Below are 14,213 nucleotides of genomic sequence, written 5' to 3'. Positions count from 1 at the left end.
AGCAAAAGCCTGCCTCACTGCTTATTCCTCTCCATAGATGCTGCCTATCCTGCTGAGTTCCTCCAGCACTTTATGTGTGTTGATTCATGGGTACACCACTGTATGGAGGAACATTGTTTATTAGGCTGTATATAGCAGTCATCTTCATCATTAGGTGCAGTGTTGTATGATGTGGGCGATCATGGTCCTCTACCCATGACTAGGATTGTTCTTGACAAATTTTCCTATAGAAATAGTCTTCTGAGCAGTGTCTTTAGAAGATGGGTGACCCCGGCCATTATCAATCCTCTTCAGAGACAGGCGTCAGTGGTCGCATAACCAGAACTTGAGATGTGCACCATCTGCTCATACGACCATCCACCACCTGCTTCTATGGCTTCACATGACCCCGATCAGGGGCTAAGCAGGTGCTACACCTTGCCCAAGGGTGACCTGCAGGCTAGCGGAGGGAAGGCGTATTTAGTAGAAACGCATCTCCAACCCGCCACCCTCCGAACAGTCAGATGACAAAAAACTTGAACTTAATCAACGTTCTTTTTCATCAGAGACCGATTTAGATCACCTCATGGCAACAACCTCCCTCCAGGCACTGACACGGTTAGATGGTGACACTGTCTGAGCTACAGACCATAGGGAGGTCTACCTCATGACCACAACCACAGGCGCTGAAAACCGTTACGGCAACCACCACTTAATCCTCTGTTATCGCTATCAATGGCCCCAAATCAATAGCAGCTGATGTAAGAAAGTATTAAACACTGCAAACAGAGTATGCCAATACAAGTTGCTGACCCTCACCAAACGGACACAATCTGCACACTTGGTGTCACCCTCAAGTCTATCATCAGGGCTGATTTAGAAAGAATAACCAAGAGATCCAGGAACTAATTAATCACGGACGGAATGCTGTATCAGGCCGGGATCACCAGCATCCCAAGGGAAATGAAACAGCTCCAAAAGCCACGGAACAAGAGAGAAATATACTTAAATTATAGAGAAACTGCAACACAAGATGAAGCGACTCTCCATTTACCTGCTCTACTTCCGCCATGGTTCTCGTGACCTCACGTCACGTGCCCCGTTAAACATGGTGGGACGCTGTGTCGTTCGCGGTGCTTAATGGGAGTTGTAGTTTCCAAATTGGTCGACTCCATAGCGATAGAACGGGTTTTCGAAAATGGTAAGCAGTTTTCTGTCTTACAGTCCAGCAACTTGGACTTTTGTACCTGCTATGCAATCTGAAATGTTAAATATAAGTTACCAACAGTGGCAATATCCATTAGATTGGGTCTTAAATCACTACTGAACAAAATAGGCCCTTCAGCCTATCTAGTCTGTGCCAGACTGTTATTCTGCCTAGATCCATAGACCCACACCAGGACCATAGCCCTCCGTGCACGTTCCCAAGCCCCTTAACCAAACTTTATACCCCTCCCATATCCCTTATCTGTACAGGACAGAAGCAGGTCTTCTGTCTCAACTCATGCTCGTTGACCAAGGTAACTCAAGATAATTTCCATTTCCTTGCATTTGACCCATGTGCACCAATACAGAATGTTCTTCCGAGATGTTCAGGAACATTACCAGGATCAGGAACAGTTATTATCCTTCAACCACTAGTTTCCTGAACTAGCATGGACAACCTCACCCACCACAACACTGAATTGATCACTGAACACAACCTATCCCCTCACTTTCAAGGACTCAACAACTCACGTTCAGAATATTATTTATTTATTAATACTATTGTTCATTTTATTTTTGCACTTCGATTGTGTGTCAGTCTTTGTGTGTAGTTTTTCATTGATTCTATTGTATTTCTCTGTTCTACTGTGAATGCCTGCAAGAAAATGTATATGGTGACAAAATTACTTTGAACTTTGAAAAGGGAACCATCTTCTCATCATCAATTGTGTGAAGGTATGGTTTCTCTTTTGCACATCGGTTGTTTGTCGTCTTTGTGTGTAGATTTTCATTGACTCTCTTCCCTTTCTTTGTTTTACTGCAGGAAAATGAATCTCAGGGCAGTATATGGTGACATACATCATTTGATAATAAATTTACTTTGAACTTTGAAATTTGAACTCTGGATCCAGGAGCACGAAACTGCTCATCCTTTCCACTGCTGACCCCTCAATGAGGATTGATGTGTGTTCCTTCGACGTCTGCTTCCCGAGGTTCTCAAACAATTCCTTGGTCAGATTTAGTATTACTAGCATATGTCATGAAATTTGTTGTTTTGCAGCAGCGGTACAGTGCAATAAAATTTAAAAACTATAAATTACAATAATAAATATAGATATTAAAATATTAAATTAAATAAGTAATACAAAAAGAGAGGCAAAAAAAATACCAAGGTGGTATTCATGGGTTCATTGTCCGTACAGATATCTGACGGCAGAGGGGAAGAAGCTGTTCGTAAAACACTGAGTGTGTGTCTTCAGGCTCCTGTATCTCATTCCTGACGGCAGCAATGAGAAGAGAGCATGTTCTGGGTGAGGATATCTTTCATGATGGATACTGCCTCTTTGAGTGACTTTTCTACATCTGTAGAAATTTGTTAGAGTCTTTAGTGACATACCAAATCTCCTCAGATATCTAATGAAATATGGCCACTGACAGGCCTTCTTTGTAATTGTATCAATATGTTACACCCATCTCCAGAGATATTGGCAATCAGGAAGCTGAAATTGCCCACTCTTCCCACTGCTGATCCGCGATGAGGACTCATTTGTGTTCCTTCGACTTCCTGAAATTCACAATCAATTCCTTGGTCTGACTGAAGTTGGGTGCATGGTTGTTGTTGTGACACCACTTAACCGGCTGATCTATCTCATTCCTGTACGCCTCTGCATCACCATCTGAGATTCTGCCAGCAACAGTTGTGGCATTGGTAAATTTAAAGACGGTGCTTGAGCTGTGAATAGGCACATGGACATGGGTGTACAGAGAATAGTGCAGTGGGCTAAGCACATATCCTTGAGGTGTGCTGGGGTTGTCAGTGAGGGGGGTATTATTTCCGATCGCTCAGACTGTGGTCTGAGGAAGTCAAGGATCCAATTGCAGAGGCCCAGAGTTTGGTGCTTATTGATTAATACTGGGGGTATGCTGGTGTTGAATACCGAGCTATAATCAACAAACAGCAGCCAAACATAGGTATTGCTATTGTCCAAGGCCGAGTGGAGAGCCAGTGAGATTGTATCCACTGTAGACCTATTGTGGCCGGAGGCAAATTGCAGCAGGTCCAGGTCCTTGCTTAGGCAGGAGTTGATTCTGGCCATGACCACCTACTCAAAGCACTTCATCGTATTAGATTAACAGGTTTTGCTCATTAAGGCCATGCAAGGCTTATTGAGAAAGTAAGGAGGCATGGGATCCAAGGGGATATTGCTTTGTGGATCCAGAACTGGCTTGCCCACAGAAGGCAAAGAGTGGTTGTAGATGGGTCATATTCTGCATGGAGGTTGGTTACCAGTGGTGTGCCTCAGGGATCTGTTCTGGGACCCTCACTCTTCGTGATTTTTATAAATGACCTGGATGAGGAAGTGGACGGATGGGTTAGTAAGTTTGCTGATGACACAAAGGTTGGGGGTGTTGTGGATAGTGTGGAGGGCTATCAGAGGTTACAGTGGGACATCAATAGGATGCAAAACTGGGCTGAGAAGTGGCAGATGGAGTTCAACCCAGATAAGTGTGAGGTGGTTCATTTTGGTAGGTCAGATATGATGGCAGAATATAGTATTAATGGTAAGACTCTTGGCAGTGTGGAGGATCAGAGGGATCTTGGGGTCCGAGTCCATATGACGCTCAAAGCAGCAGTGCAGGTTGACTCTGTGGTTAAGAAGGCATACGGTGTATTGGCCTTCATCAATGGTGGAACTGAATTTAAGAACCGAGAGGTAATGTTGCAGCTATATAGGACCCTGGTCAGACCCTACTTGGAGTACTGTGCTCAGTTCTGGTCGCCTCACTACAGGAAGGATGTGGAAACTATAGAAAGGGTGCAGAGGAGATTTACAAGGATGTTGCCTGGATTGGAGAGCATGCCTTATGAAAACAAGTTAAGCGAACTTGGCCTTTTCTCCTTAGAGCGATGGAGGATGAGAGGTGTCCTGATAGAGGTGTATAAGATGATGAGAGGCATTGATCGTGTGGATAGTCAGAGGCTTTTCCCCAGGGCTGAACTGGCTGCCACAAGAGGGCACAAGTTTAAGGTGCTTGGGAGTAGGTTCATTGGAGATGTCAGGGGTAAGTTTTTTACACAGAGAGTGTAATGGGCTGCCGGCAACAGTGGTGGAGGCTAATACGATAGGGTCTTTTAAGAGACTTTTGGATAGGAACATGGAGTTTAGAAAAATAGAGGGCTATGGGTAACCCAAGTAATTTCTAAGGTAGGGACATGTTTGGCATAATTTTGTGGGCCATAGGGCCTGTATTGTGCAGTAGGTTTTCTATGTTTCTATGTTTTAATTTAACCTTTAAGACCAAAACCCTCCCTATGAATACACCCTAACTCTCTAATGTCACATGGAACTGCAACCAATGAAATACATACTTCTAAAAATGAATTTCAGCTTATTTTCAAATTAAGAAAGCAGCAAACTTGACCTTACTAAATGTTTCAGTATCTGATTGATCTTTTCAAAGCTCAAAGTAACGTTTATTATCAGAGTACATATATGTCACCATACACAACCCAGAGATTCATTTTTCTGTGGGCAAATCCATAGAATAGTAACTGTAATTAGGGTCAATGAAAGATCAACAAAAAGACAACAAACTGTGCAAATACAAATATAATTAAATAGTATTAAATAACAAGAAAATGAGATAAAGAGTCCTTAAAGTGAGATCATTAGTTGGGGGAATGTCTCAATAGATGGGCAAGTGAGTGTAGTTATCTCCTTTGGTCAAGAGCCTGACAGTTGTGGGGTAGTAACTGTTCCTGAACCTGGTGGTGTGAGTCCTGGGGCACTTGCAGCAGTGAGCAAAGAGCAGAGCCTTTGGTGGTGAGGATCTCTGACGATGGATGCTGTTTTCCTGCAACAGTGTTTCATGTAGATATGCTGAATGGTTGTGAGGGCTTTACCCGTGATGTACTGGACCAAATTCACCACCTTTTGTAGGATTTTCTGTTCAAAGACATTGGTGTTTCCATACCAGGCTGTGATACAGCCAAAGTTTGTCAAAGTTTTTGATGTCGTGCCAAATCTCCACAGACTCCTAAGGAAGTAGAGCCACTGCCATTCACAAACAAGAGAAAATCTGCAGATGTATGTGTTGCAGAGGCACTACCATGCTTTCTTTGCAATTCCATTTATATGATGGTCCAGAACTGAAATAGTAACACCCAGGAATTTGAAGTTGCTAACCCTCTCTACCTCTGATCTTCCAATGAAGACTGGCTTAAGTTTGTATCAGTATTTACTCAGGAAACTCTTTGCATCAGTATTTACTCAGGAAACTTTTTGTATCAGTATTTACTCAGGAAACTCTTGCTTCAGTATTTACTCAGGAAACTGGCATAGCGTATATGGAAGGAAGGGAAACAAACAGCAGTGTCATGGAACATATAGAGATTAAAGAGGAGGAGGTGCTTGCTGCCTTACAGCGAATAAAGGTAGATAAATCCCCCGGGCCTGACATGATATTTCCTCAGACCTTGAGAGAGACTGGTGTAGAAATTGCAGGAGCCCTGGCAGAAATACTTTAAATGCCCTTGGCCATGGGTGTGGGGCTGGAGGATTGGAGGGTAGCTCATGTTGTTCCGTTGTTTAAAAAAAGGCTCCAAAAGTAAACCAGGTAGTTACAGGCCGGTGAGCCTGACATCAGTAGTAGGTAAAGTATTGGAAGGTGTTCTGAGAGATCGGATATACAAGTATTTGGACAGCCAAGGGCTGATTAAGGATAGTCAGCATGGCTTTGTGCATGGTAGATCGTGTTTTTAGATTATGAGGACACGCAGTCCTCTTTTATTGCCATTTAGTAATGCATGCATTAAGAAATGATACAATGTTTCTCCAGAATGATGTCACAGAAACACAAGACAAACCGACTGAAAAACTGACAAAAACCACATAATTATAACATATAGTTACAACAGTGCAAAGCAATACCGTAATTTGATGAAGAACAGACCACGGTAAAAAAAAGTCTCAAAACGTCGCATCATCTCACGCAGACGGTAGAAGGAAGGAAAAAAACTCTTCCTGCCATGAGCTTCCAGCGCCGCAAACTTGCCGACGCAGCATCCTGGAAGCACCCGACCACAGCCAACTCTTGAGACCGTACGAAAACTTCGACCCTCCGACCAGCCCTCCAACACCGAGCACCGAGCACCATCTCTCCCAAGCGCTCTGGCCCCGGCAACAGGCAATATGCAAAGCCGAGGATTTGGGGCCTTCCCCTCCGGAGATTCTCGATCGCACACTAGTAGCGGCAGTGAAGTAGGTATTTCAGAAGTTTCTCCAGGTGTTCCTCTGTGCTTCTCACGTCTGTCTCCATCAAATCAGGATTGTGCACGGCCTCTAGTTAACACATACGATATCATTTCGGAGCGGCCACGCGCGCTGCATCACATTGCCATCTTCTCCTCCCCCTAATGAATCTTGTAGAGTTTTTCGGAGAGGTTACCAAGAAAGTAGATGAAGGAAAGGTTGTGGATGTTGTCTACATAGACTTTAGTAAGGCCTTTGACAAGGTCCCACATGGGAGGTTAGTTCAGAAGGTTCAGACACTAGGTATCCATGGAGAGGTTGTAAACTGGATTCGAAATTGGCTGTATGGGAGAAGACAGAGAGCGGTAGTGGATAATTGCTTATCAGACTGGAGGCCTGTGACTAGTGGTGTGCCTCACGGATCTGTGTTGGGACCATTGTTGTTTGTTGTCTATATCAATGATGTAGATAATAATGTGGTAAATTGGATCAGCAAGTTTGCTGATGACACTAAGATTGGAGACGTTGTGGACAGCGAGGAAGCCTTTCAAAGCTTGCAGAGGGATCTGGACCCACTGGAAAAATGGGCCAAAAAATGGCAGATGGAATTTAATGCAGACAAGTGTGAGGTGTTGCATTTTGGAAGGACAAATCAAGGTAGGACATACACAGTAAATGGTGGGGCACTGAGGAGTGTGGAGGAACAAAGAGATCTGGGATTTCAGATACATAATTCCCTGAAAGTGGCGTCACAGGTAGAGAGGGTTGTAAAGAAGGCTTTTGGCATCCTGGTATTCATAAATCAAAGTATTGAGTATAGGAGTTGGGATGTTATGGGGAGGTTGTGTAGGGTTCTCAGTAATATTAACTGTTAACTGCCAGTTATACCTAACTAACTCTGAAGTGTAATAATGAAATGGCTTGTTTGTAATGTTAACTATGAGGTATGTTCTCTGTAGCTGAAATGTTTGGGTTATAGTTATAGATAACGGAGAAACTAACCAATGGAAGCTATGTTATTCCATCTGTTTGTGTGAGAACCTGGATCAGTGTGCGGGCTTTTCAGGAGGAGGACCGAAGAGGAAGGACGTGCTGGATGCGCTCTGGTCGACCACCGTGGTTGGTCCTAGGTGGCGGGTCGAGGGGGTTGGAGGAGGTCGAATGGTGTAAAGAAGACCCTGTTAATTGAGCTCCAATGGTTGTGCACGAAGTGATTGAACTCTGATAAGTTTGGCGCCTTTTACTTTCCTTTTATATTGTATCTCTATTAATTACATAGTTCCAGTAAGATCTATAAAGTGTAATCTGTAAATCGTACATTGTGTGCTGTCTGATAGTCGATGTGTGAGTTTGTACCAGGGCGCATTACACAGCAACTACGCAAACGTGAGACACGGTTTGGCGGGCGGACGGGGTTTCCCCTAGACAGGCACGAGCCGATAGTCCTGGATGTTATAGTTTTATAAGACATTGGTGAGGCCAAATTTGGAGTATTGTGTGCAGTTTTGGTCACCTAACTATAGGAAGGATATCAGTAAGTTTGAAAGAGTGCAGAGAAGATTTACTAGGTTGTTGCTGGGTCTTCAGGAGTTGTGTTACAGGGAAAGATTGAACAAGTTAGAACTTTATTCCTTGGAGTGTAGAAGAATGAGGGGAGATTTGATAGAGGTTTACAAAATTATGATGGGTATAGACAGAGTAAATGTGAATAGGCTCTTTCCACTTAGATTAGGAGAGATAAATACGGGAGGACATGGCTTTAGGGTGAAAGGGGAAAGGTTTAGGGAGAACATTAGGGGGAACTTCTTCACTCAGAGAGTGGTGGGAGTGTGGGATGAGTGGTAAATGCGGGAACATTCTTAGGCTTTAAGAATAAATTGGATAGGTACATGGGTGGGATAGGTCTGGAGGGTTATGGACTGGATGAAGGTCAATGGGACTAACGGAATAATGTTTCAGCACAGACTAGAAGGGCCGAAAGGCCTGTTCTCTGTGCTATAGTGGTCTATGGTTCTATGCCACATGGACCTCTGGTTTCCCTCTCCTAAAGTCTACAATCAGTTCCTTGGTGTTGTTGACATTGAGTGAGAGGTTGTTGTTATGACACCACTCAGCCAAATTTTCAATCTTCCTCCTGTATGTTGATTCATCATCATCTTTGATACAGCCCACAACAGTAATATCATCAACAAACTTATATATGATGTTGGAGCTGTACTTAGCCACATCAACAAGGTATAAAACGAGTCCAGCAGGGGGCTAAGTACACAGCCCTGTGGTGCTCCTATGCTGATGGAAATTGTGGGGGAGATTTTCTGCCAATCCAAACTGACTGGGGTCTACAAGTGAGGAAATCCAGGATCCAATTACACAAGGGGGTATTGAGGCCTAGGTCTTAGAGTTTAGTTCTGAGGAGATGATGGTGTTAAATGCTGAGCTGTCATCAATAAAGAGCATCCTGATGTATGCATCCTTGCTGTCCCAATGTTCTGGTGTTGAGTGAAGAGCCGGCGAGGTGGCATCTGCTGTAGACCTGTTGCTTCAGCAGGCAAATTGGAGCAGATCCAAGTTGCCCTCAGACAGGAACTGACATGTTTCATCATGGACCTCTCAAAACACTTCACCACTGTGGACATAAGTGCCACTGGGCAAAAGTCACTGAGGCAGGTCACCACACTCTTCTTGGGCACCGGTGTAATTGAAGTCCATTTGAAGCAGGTGGGCAGCACACACTGCCAGAGTGAGAGGTTGAAGATATCCATGACCACACCAGCCAGTTGGTCAGCACAACCTCCGGTTTAAAATAACCCAATGTCTCGGCCTCCACAGCCATCGGTGGCAATGAATTCCACAAATTCACCACCCTCTGGCTGAAGAAATTCACCTGTGCTGATGGTCTCACAGATCTAATCACTTCTCCACCTCCAACTTTCGCCTAAGAAGATAAAGTTTCACCTTTAAACCTGTCGGAATAACTATGTCAGCAGATTCATTTTCACGCATCTCTCTACATCCTGTAGGTTGAGAGATGGCATTCTACCTGTTGACCTTTCTGACACGGAATCTGTCCGGGCAATGAGGCACAGTCTGAGGCATTATATAATTGCAACTGTACTTCAACCTGGGCATGAATATCTCTCACTCAGCCCCTTGATTCACATGCTGAAAGTCAAAGTATCTAAGTATGTATACTGCCCTGTGGCTCCTTCAGGTTGGGTTGGTTCCTTAAAATTGTCATATCCAGGGAAGGGGAGTAATGGTGACAAGCTCCCACTACCTATTAAATGCTCCCAATGGTGTGTGTCTCAAATAGCCTCCGACAACCAAGTCCAGTTCCTGGCCTTCACGTGTGGCTTAGCTACTAAGCCCGGCAGAACCATTTCTACTGACAGAAGGGACAAAGGTGGGTTACTGGTGCCTTAAAACCAGTCGCTTCTGGCAGATGGGGCTCATCGGCCGTGGTTGGCAGCTCATTTAGAAGAAGGGAAACTCTGATCTCGAACTTCTGCTGCCTTGTGGCTACACCCACTCATGGGGAAAGTTTCAGGCATAAACCGCAAGGAAAAATCTGCAGCTGGAGTCCCTGAGGCAGTCCCACGTTAAGTTCAACGCTGACTGGCAACTACACTGCTGCTGCTGAACTATATTTAGCTCTGACATTCCTTTGGATTCATCAGCTGCATGGAGCATTGGTCGGTGGGGGGGATGTGGTCTGCTACATGGGCAAATGCTTGCTCTCCACATCGTACTGTGCAGGCTTGCATAACGTGTAGACTCAATATCCATGATTATCTCCGACCAACGGAGAGCCTCATGCTACCTCGAGATTTGCTTTCTTTCAAGTATTTACTGGAAAATAAAGAAAGACATAAGACAATGGCCATTCAGCCCACCCAGTCTGCTCCACCATTCCATGATGGCTGATTTATTATCCCTTCCAATCCCATTCTCTGTGACCTTTGACATCTTTACCTATCACCAAGCACCTATCAACCTCTACTTTAAATATACCCAATGCCTTGCCTCCACAGCTATCTGTGGTAATGAATTTCACCACACTCTGGCTAAATGCTCTGTGCTCTAAAGAGAAGGCCTTCTATTATGAGGCTGTGCACTCTGGTCCTGGACTTGGGCCACTATAGGAAACGTCCTCTAGTCCCTGCCTGAAAAATCGACTGTTTACTCTTTTCCATAGATGCTGCCTGGCCTGCTGAGTTCCTCCAGTGTGTGTTGCTTAGATTTCCAGCCTCTGCAGATTTTCTCATATTTGTGATAGGAAACATCCTCTTCACATCCACTCTATCAAGGCCTTTCAATATTTGACCGGTTTCAATGAGATCCCCCTCATTCTTCTAAACAGTAGCAAGTACAGGGACAGAGCCTTATCCGCTCCTCATACATTAACCCTTTCATTACCGGGATTGTTTTTCTGAACCTCTGGACCCTCTCCAAAGGCAGAGCATTCTTTAAGATAAGGTGCCCAAAAGTCCAAGCGCGATCTAACCAATGCCTTATTTTATGAAAAACTCGACATAAACAAAGACTAGTAAACATCCAATACGCAAAAGAAGACAAATTGTGCAAAGAACTCAATAAATATGTTTACATTTTGAGATCACGAGTTGAAGAATTCTTGAAAGTGCGTCTGTAGGTTGTGGTGTTGATGTGAGTGAAGTTGTCCATGCTACTTCAGGAGCTTCAGAAGCAACAGCAGTACATTACAACACATGATAATAGAGAAAGATAAGAATTACAGTAAAAATATATATTTAGTGCAAAAAAAGGAAATAAGAAGTAGTGAGGCAGTGTTCATGGGTTCAATGTCCATTCAGAAATTGGATTGCAGAGGGGAAGAAGCTGTTCCTGGATCACTGAGTGTGTGCTCACACACTTCTGTACCTCCTCCCTGACGGTAGCAATGAAAACAAGGCATGACCTGGGTGATGGGGGTCCTTAATGATCGATGCTGCGTTTTTTGAGGCATCACTGCTTCAACTGTCCCTGAACCTGATGGTGTGGGACCTATGGCTCCCGTCCCTGTTTCCTGATGGCAGTAATGGGACAAGAGCACAGCCAGAGGCCATTTCCCAAGGTGCAATTGACTCATATACTTACTTACTGGGGCACAGGCCGTCAACAGCAGCTTGCTAGAGTTTGCCGTCCTGGGCCAGTCTTTCGATTTTCCCCCAGGTGTAGCCCTTCTGTGAAGATCCTTCTCTCCCAGGGATGGGAACTTAGGAGCTCCTGCTGGCGTTTCTGTAGTGCTGAGTTTTTATGGGATGGGGTTGCTAGCACCATGCCCAACCCTCCTCCCATCACAGCCAGGCTTGTCGCCGTCCACGGCAGAGTTAAATGGCTAATGGGCGGGTGGTTAATTTTCAGGTGATTGAAGGAAAGTGGAAGGGTTGTATCTCAGGTTTTTACACTGAGTGGTGAGTGCATGGACTGCCCTCCCAATGATGGTTTAGGGGCAAATATATCAGGGGCATTTAAGAACTTAAGATGCATTTAGAGCTCAGTGGATGAGCATAATTGCTTTCTCTGATCACTGGCCATTTCCAGATTAAGAACATCTGACTTATGGAAACTTGTTAGATTTCTTAAATTTTTGACTTCCAGAAGCTGCCGTGCACGTTTGATAGTGCCTTCTTAACCAGAATTGTTGTTTGCATGATTTTTATTTTTTTTTCTCTTGCACATCGAGGGTTGGTCTTTTATTTTTATTTTCATTTGTTTTTTTTTTAATTGGGTTCTTTCAGGTTTCTTGAGCAAGCAAATATCAAAGTTGGGTAATTTATACATTCTTTGATAATCAATGAATCTTGAACTTAAGTCGAGTTTATTTGTTATGCACAAGTACGATGAGTTACAGGTACAACGAGAATCCTGCAGCATCATTGACACAAACATTCAGTCAAGACACAACACATAAAATATACAAGGTCCAACCTACACTCTTGGCAAGCTGATGGAGCAGTGGCAAGAGTACTGGACTTCAAAGCGAGTGGTATGAATCTGGCCACTTCCTTCCACGCTTTCCATCTGTGCTTGGTGGAGCATCATAAGAACATAAGACATAGGAGCAAATTAGGCCATTCAGCCCATCTAGTCTACTCCACCATTCCATCATGGCTGATTCCAGATCCCACTCAACCCCATACATCTGCCTTCTCGCTATATCCTTTGATGCCCTGATTGATCAGGAAATGATCAACTTCTGCCTTAAATACACTCAAGGAATTGGCCTCCACTACAGACTGCGGCAGAGCATTCCACAGATTCACTACCCTGTGGCTAAAAAAATATCCTTCTTACCTCTGTTCCAAAGGGTTGCCCCTCAGTTTTGAAGCTGTGCCTTCTACTTCTGGATACTCCCACCATACGAAACATGCTCTCCATATCCACTCTATCTAGTCCTGTCAACATCTGGTAGGTTTCAATGAGATCCTCTGCATTCTTCTAAATGCAAGTGAGTACAGGCCCAAAGCTGCCAAATGCTCCTCATATGTTAACCCCTTCATTCCCGGAATTATCCTCGCGACCTCCTCTGGACCTTTTCCAATGACAACACATCCTTTCTGAGATATGGGGTATGGTGCTCAAAACTGTTGACAATACTCCAAGTGCAGCGTGACTATTGTCTTATAAAGCGTCAGCATTATCTCCTTGTTTTCATATTCTATTCCCCTTGAAATAAATGCCAAATTGCATTTGCCTTCTTTATCACAGACTCAACCTGTAAATTAACCTTCTGGGAGTCTTGCATGAGGACTCCTAAGTCCCTCTGCACCTCTGATGATTGAACCTTCTCCCCATTTAGATAATAGTCTGCACTATTTTTCCTTTTACCAAAATGCATTATCATACATTTCCCAACACTGTATTCCATCTGCCACTTTTTTGCCCATTCTTCCAGTTTGTCTTAAGTCCTGCTGTAATCGCATTGCTTCCTCAGCACTACCTACCCCTCCACCTATCTTCATATCATCTGCAAACATTGCCACAAAGCCATCAATTCCATTATCCAAATCTTTGTCAAGCAATGTGAAAAGTAGCAGTCCCAATACTGACCCTTGAGGAATGCCACGAGTCACCAGCAGCCAACCAGAAAAGGCCCCTTTTATTGGTGCCTCCTACCTGTCAGCCAGAATCTTTCTTGTAATGGCATAGGATTCTGTCTTGTCAAGCAGCCTCATGTGTGACGCCTTAATAAATGCCTTCTGAAAATCCCAGTAAATGACATCCACTACCTCTCCTTTGTCCACCCTGCTTGTTACTTCTTTGAAGAGCTCTAACAGATTTGTCAGGCAAGATTTCCCTTTACAGAAACCATGCTGACTTTGACTTATTTTATCATTAGTCTCCAAGTAGCTTAAAAGCTGATCCTTAATAATTCACTCCAACACTTTCCTAACCTCTGAAGTTAAGCTAACTGGCCTATAATTTCTTTCCTCCCTTTGTAAAGAGTGGAGTGATACTTGCAATCTTCCAGTCCTCCGGGACCATGCCAGAATCAAGTGATTCTTGAAAGATCATGACCAACGCATCTGTTATCTCAGCAGCAACCGCTCTCAGGACTCTGGGATGTAGTCTATATGGTCCAGTTGACTTAACCTTAAAATATTTGAGTTTGCCTGGCACTTTTTCCTTTGTAATAGCAATTACACCAACTCCTGATCCCTGACACTCACGGACCTCTGGCACACTGCTGGTGTCTTCCACAATGAAGACTGATGCAAAGTACCCATTAAGTTCACCTGCCATTTCTTTATCCCC

The 14,213-nt window shown here is 44.0% G+C and overlaps 2 protein-coding genes across 3 annotated transcripts in view; one reads left to right on the top strand and one right to left on the bottom strand.

Moving 5' to 3' along the window:
• Positions 1–1,062, bottom strand: part of vps41 (VPS41 subunit of HOPS complex) — a 237,190-nt gene extending 236,128 nt beyond the window's left edge. For both annotated transcript variants that reach the window (XM_063042399.1, XM_063042407.1), the window contains exon 1: positions 1,034–1,062. In XM_063042399.1, the coding sequence (XP_062898469.1) occupies positions 1,034–1,051 (18 nt within the window). In that variant the 5' untranslated portion in view covers positions 1,052–1,062. The remainder of the gene's footprint in view (positions 1–1,033) is intronic.
• An 86-nt stretch (positions 1,063–1,148) lies between these two features.
• pou6f2 (POU class 6 homeobox 2) overlaps positions 1,149–14,213 on the top strand; it is a 711,266-nt gene continuing 698,201 nt past the window's right edge. Inside the window, exons 1-4 of the mRNA XM_063066795.1 lie at positions 1,149–1,180; positions 1,848–1,920; positions 2,009–2,196; positions 2,388–2,495. Coding sequence (XP_062922865.1) covers positions 2,487–2,495 — 9 coding nt within the window. The 5' untranslated portion in view covers positions 1,149–1,180; positions 1,848–1,920; positions 2,009–2,196; positions 2,388–2,486. The remainder of the gene's footprint in view (positions 1,181–1,847; positions 1,921–2,008; positions 2,197–2,387; positions 2,496–14,213) is intronic.

Source organism: Mobula hypostoma, chromosome 1, assembly GCF_963921235.1.
Source record: "Mobula hypostoma chromosome 1, sMobHyp1.1, whole genome shotgun sequence".
Lineage (NCBI taxonomy): Eukaryota > Metazoa > Chordata > Chondrichthyes > Myliobatiformes > Myliobatidae > Mobula > Mobula hypostoma.
This window is presented reverse-complemented; position numbering and strand designations above follow the sequence as displayed.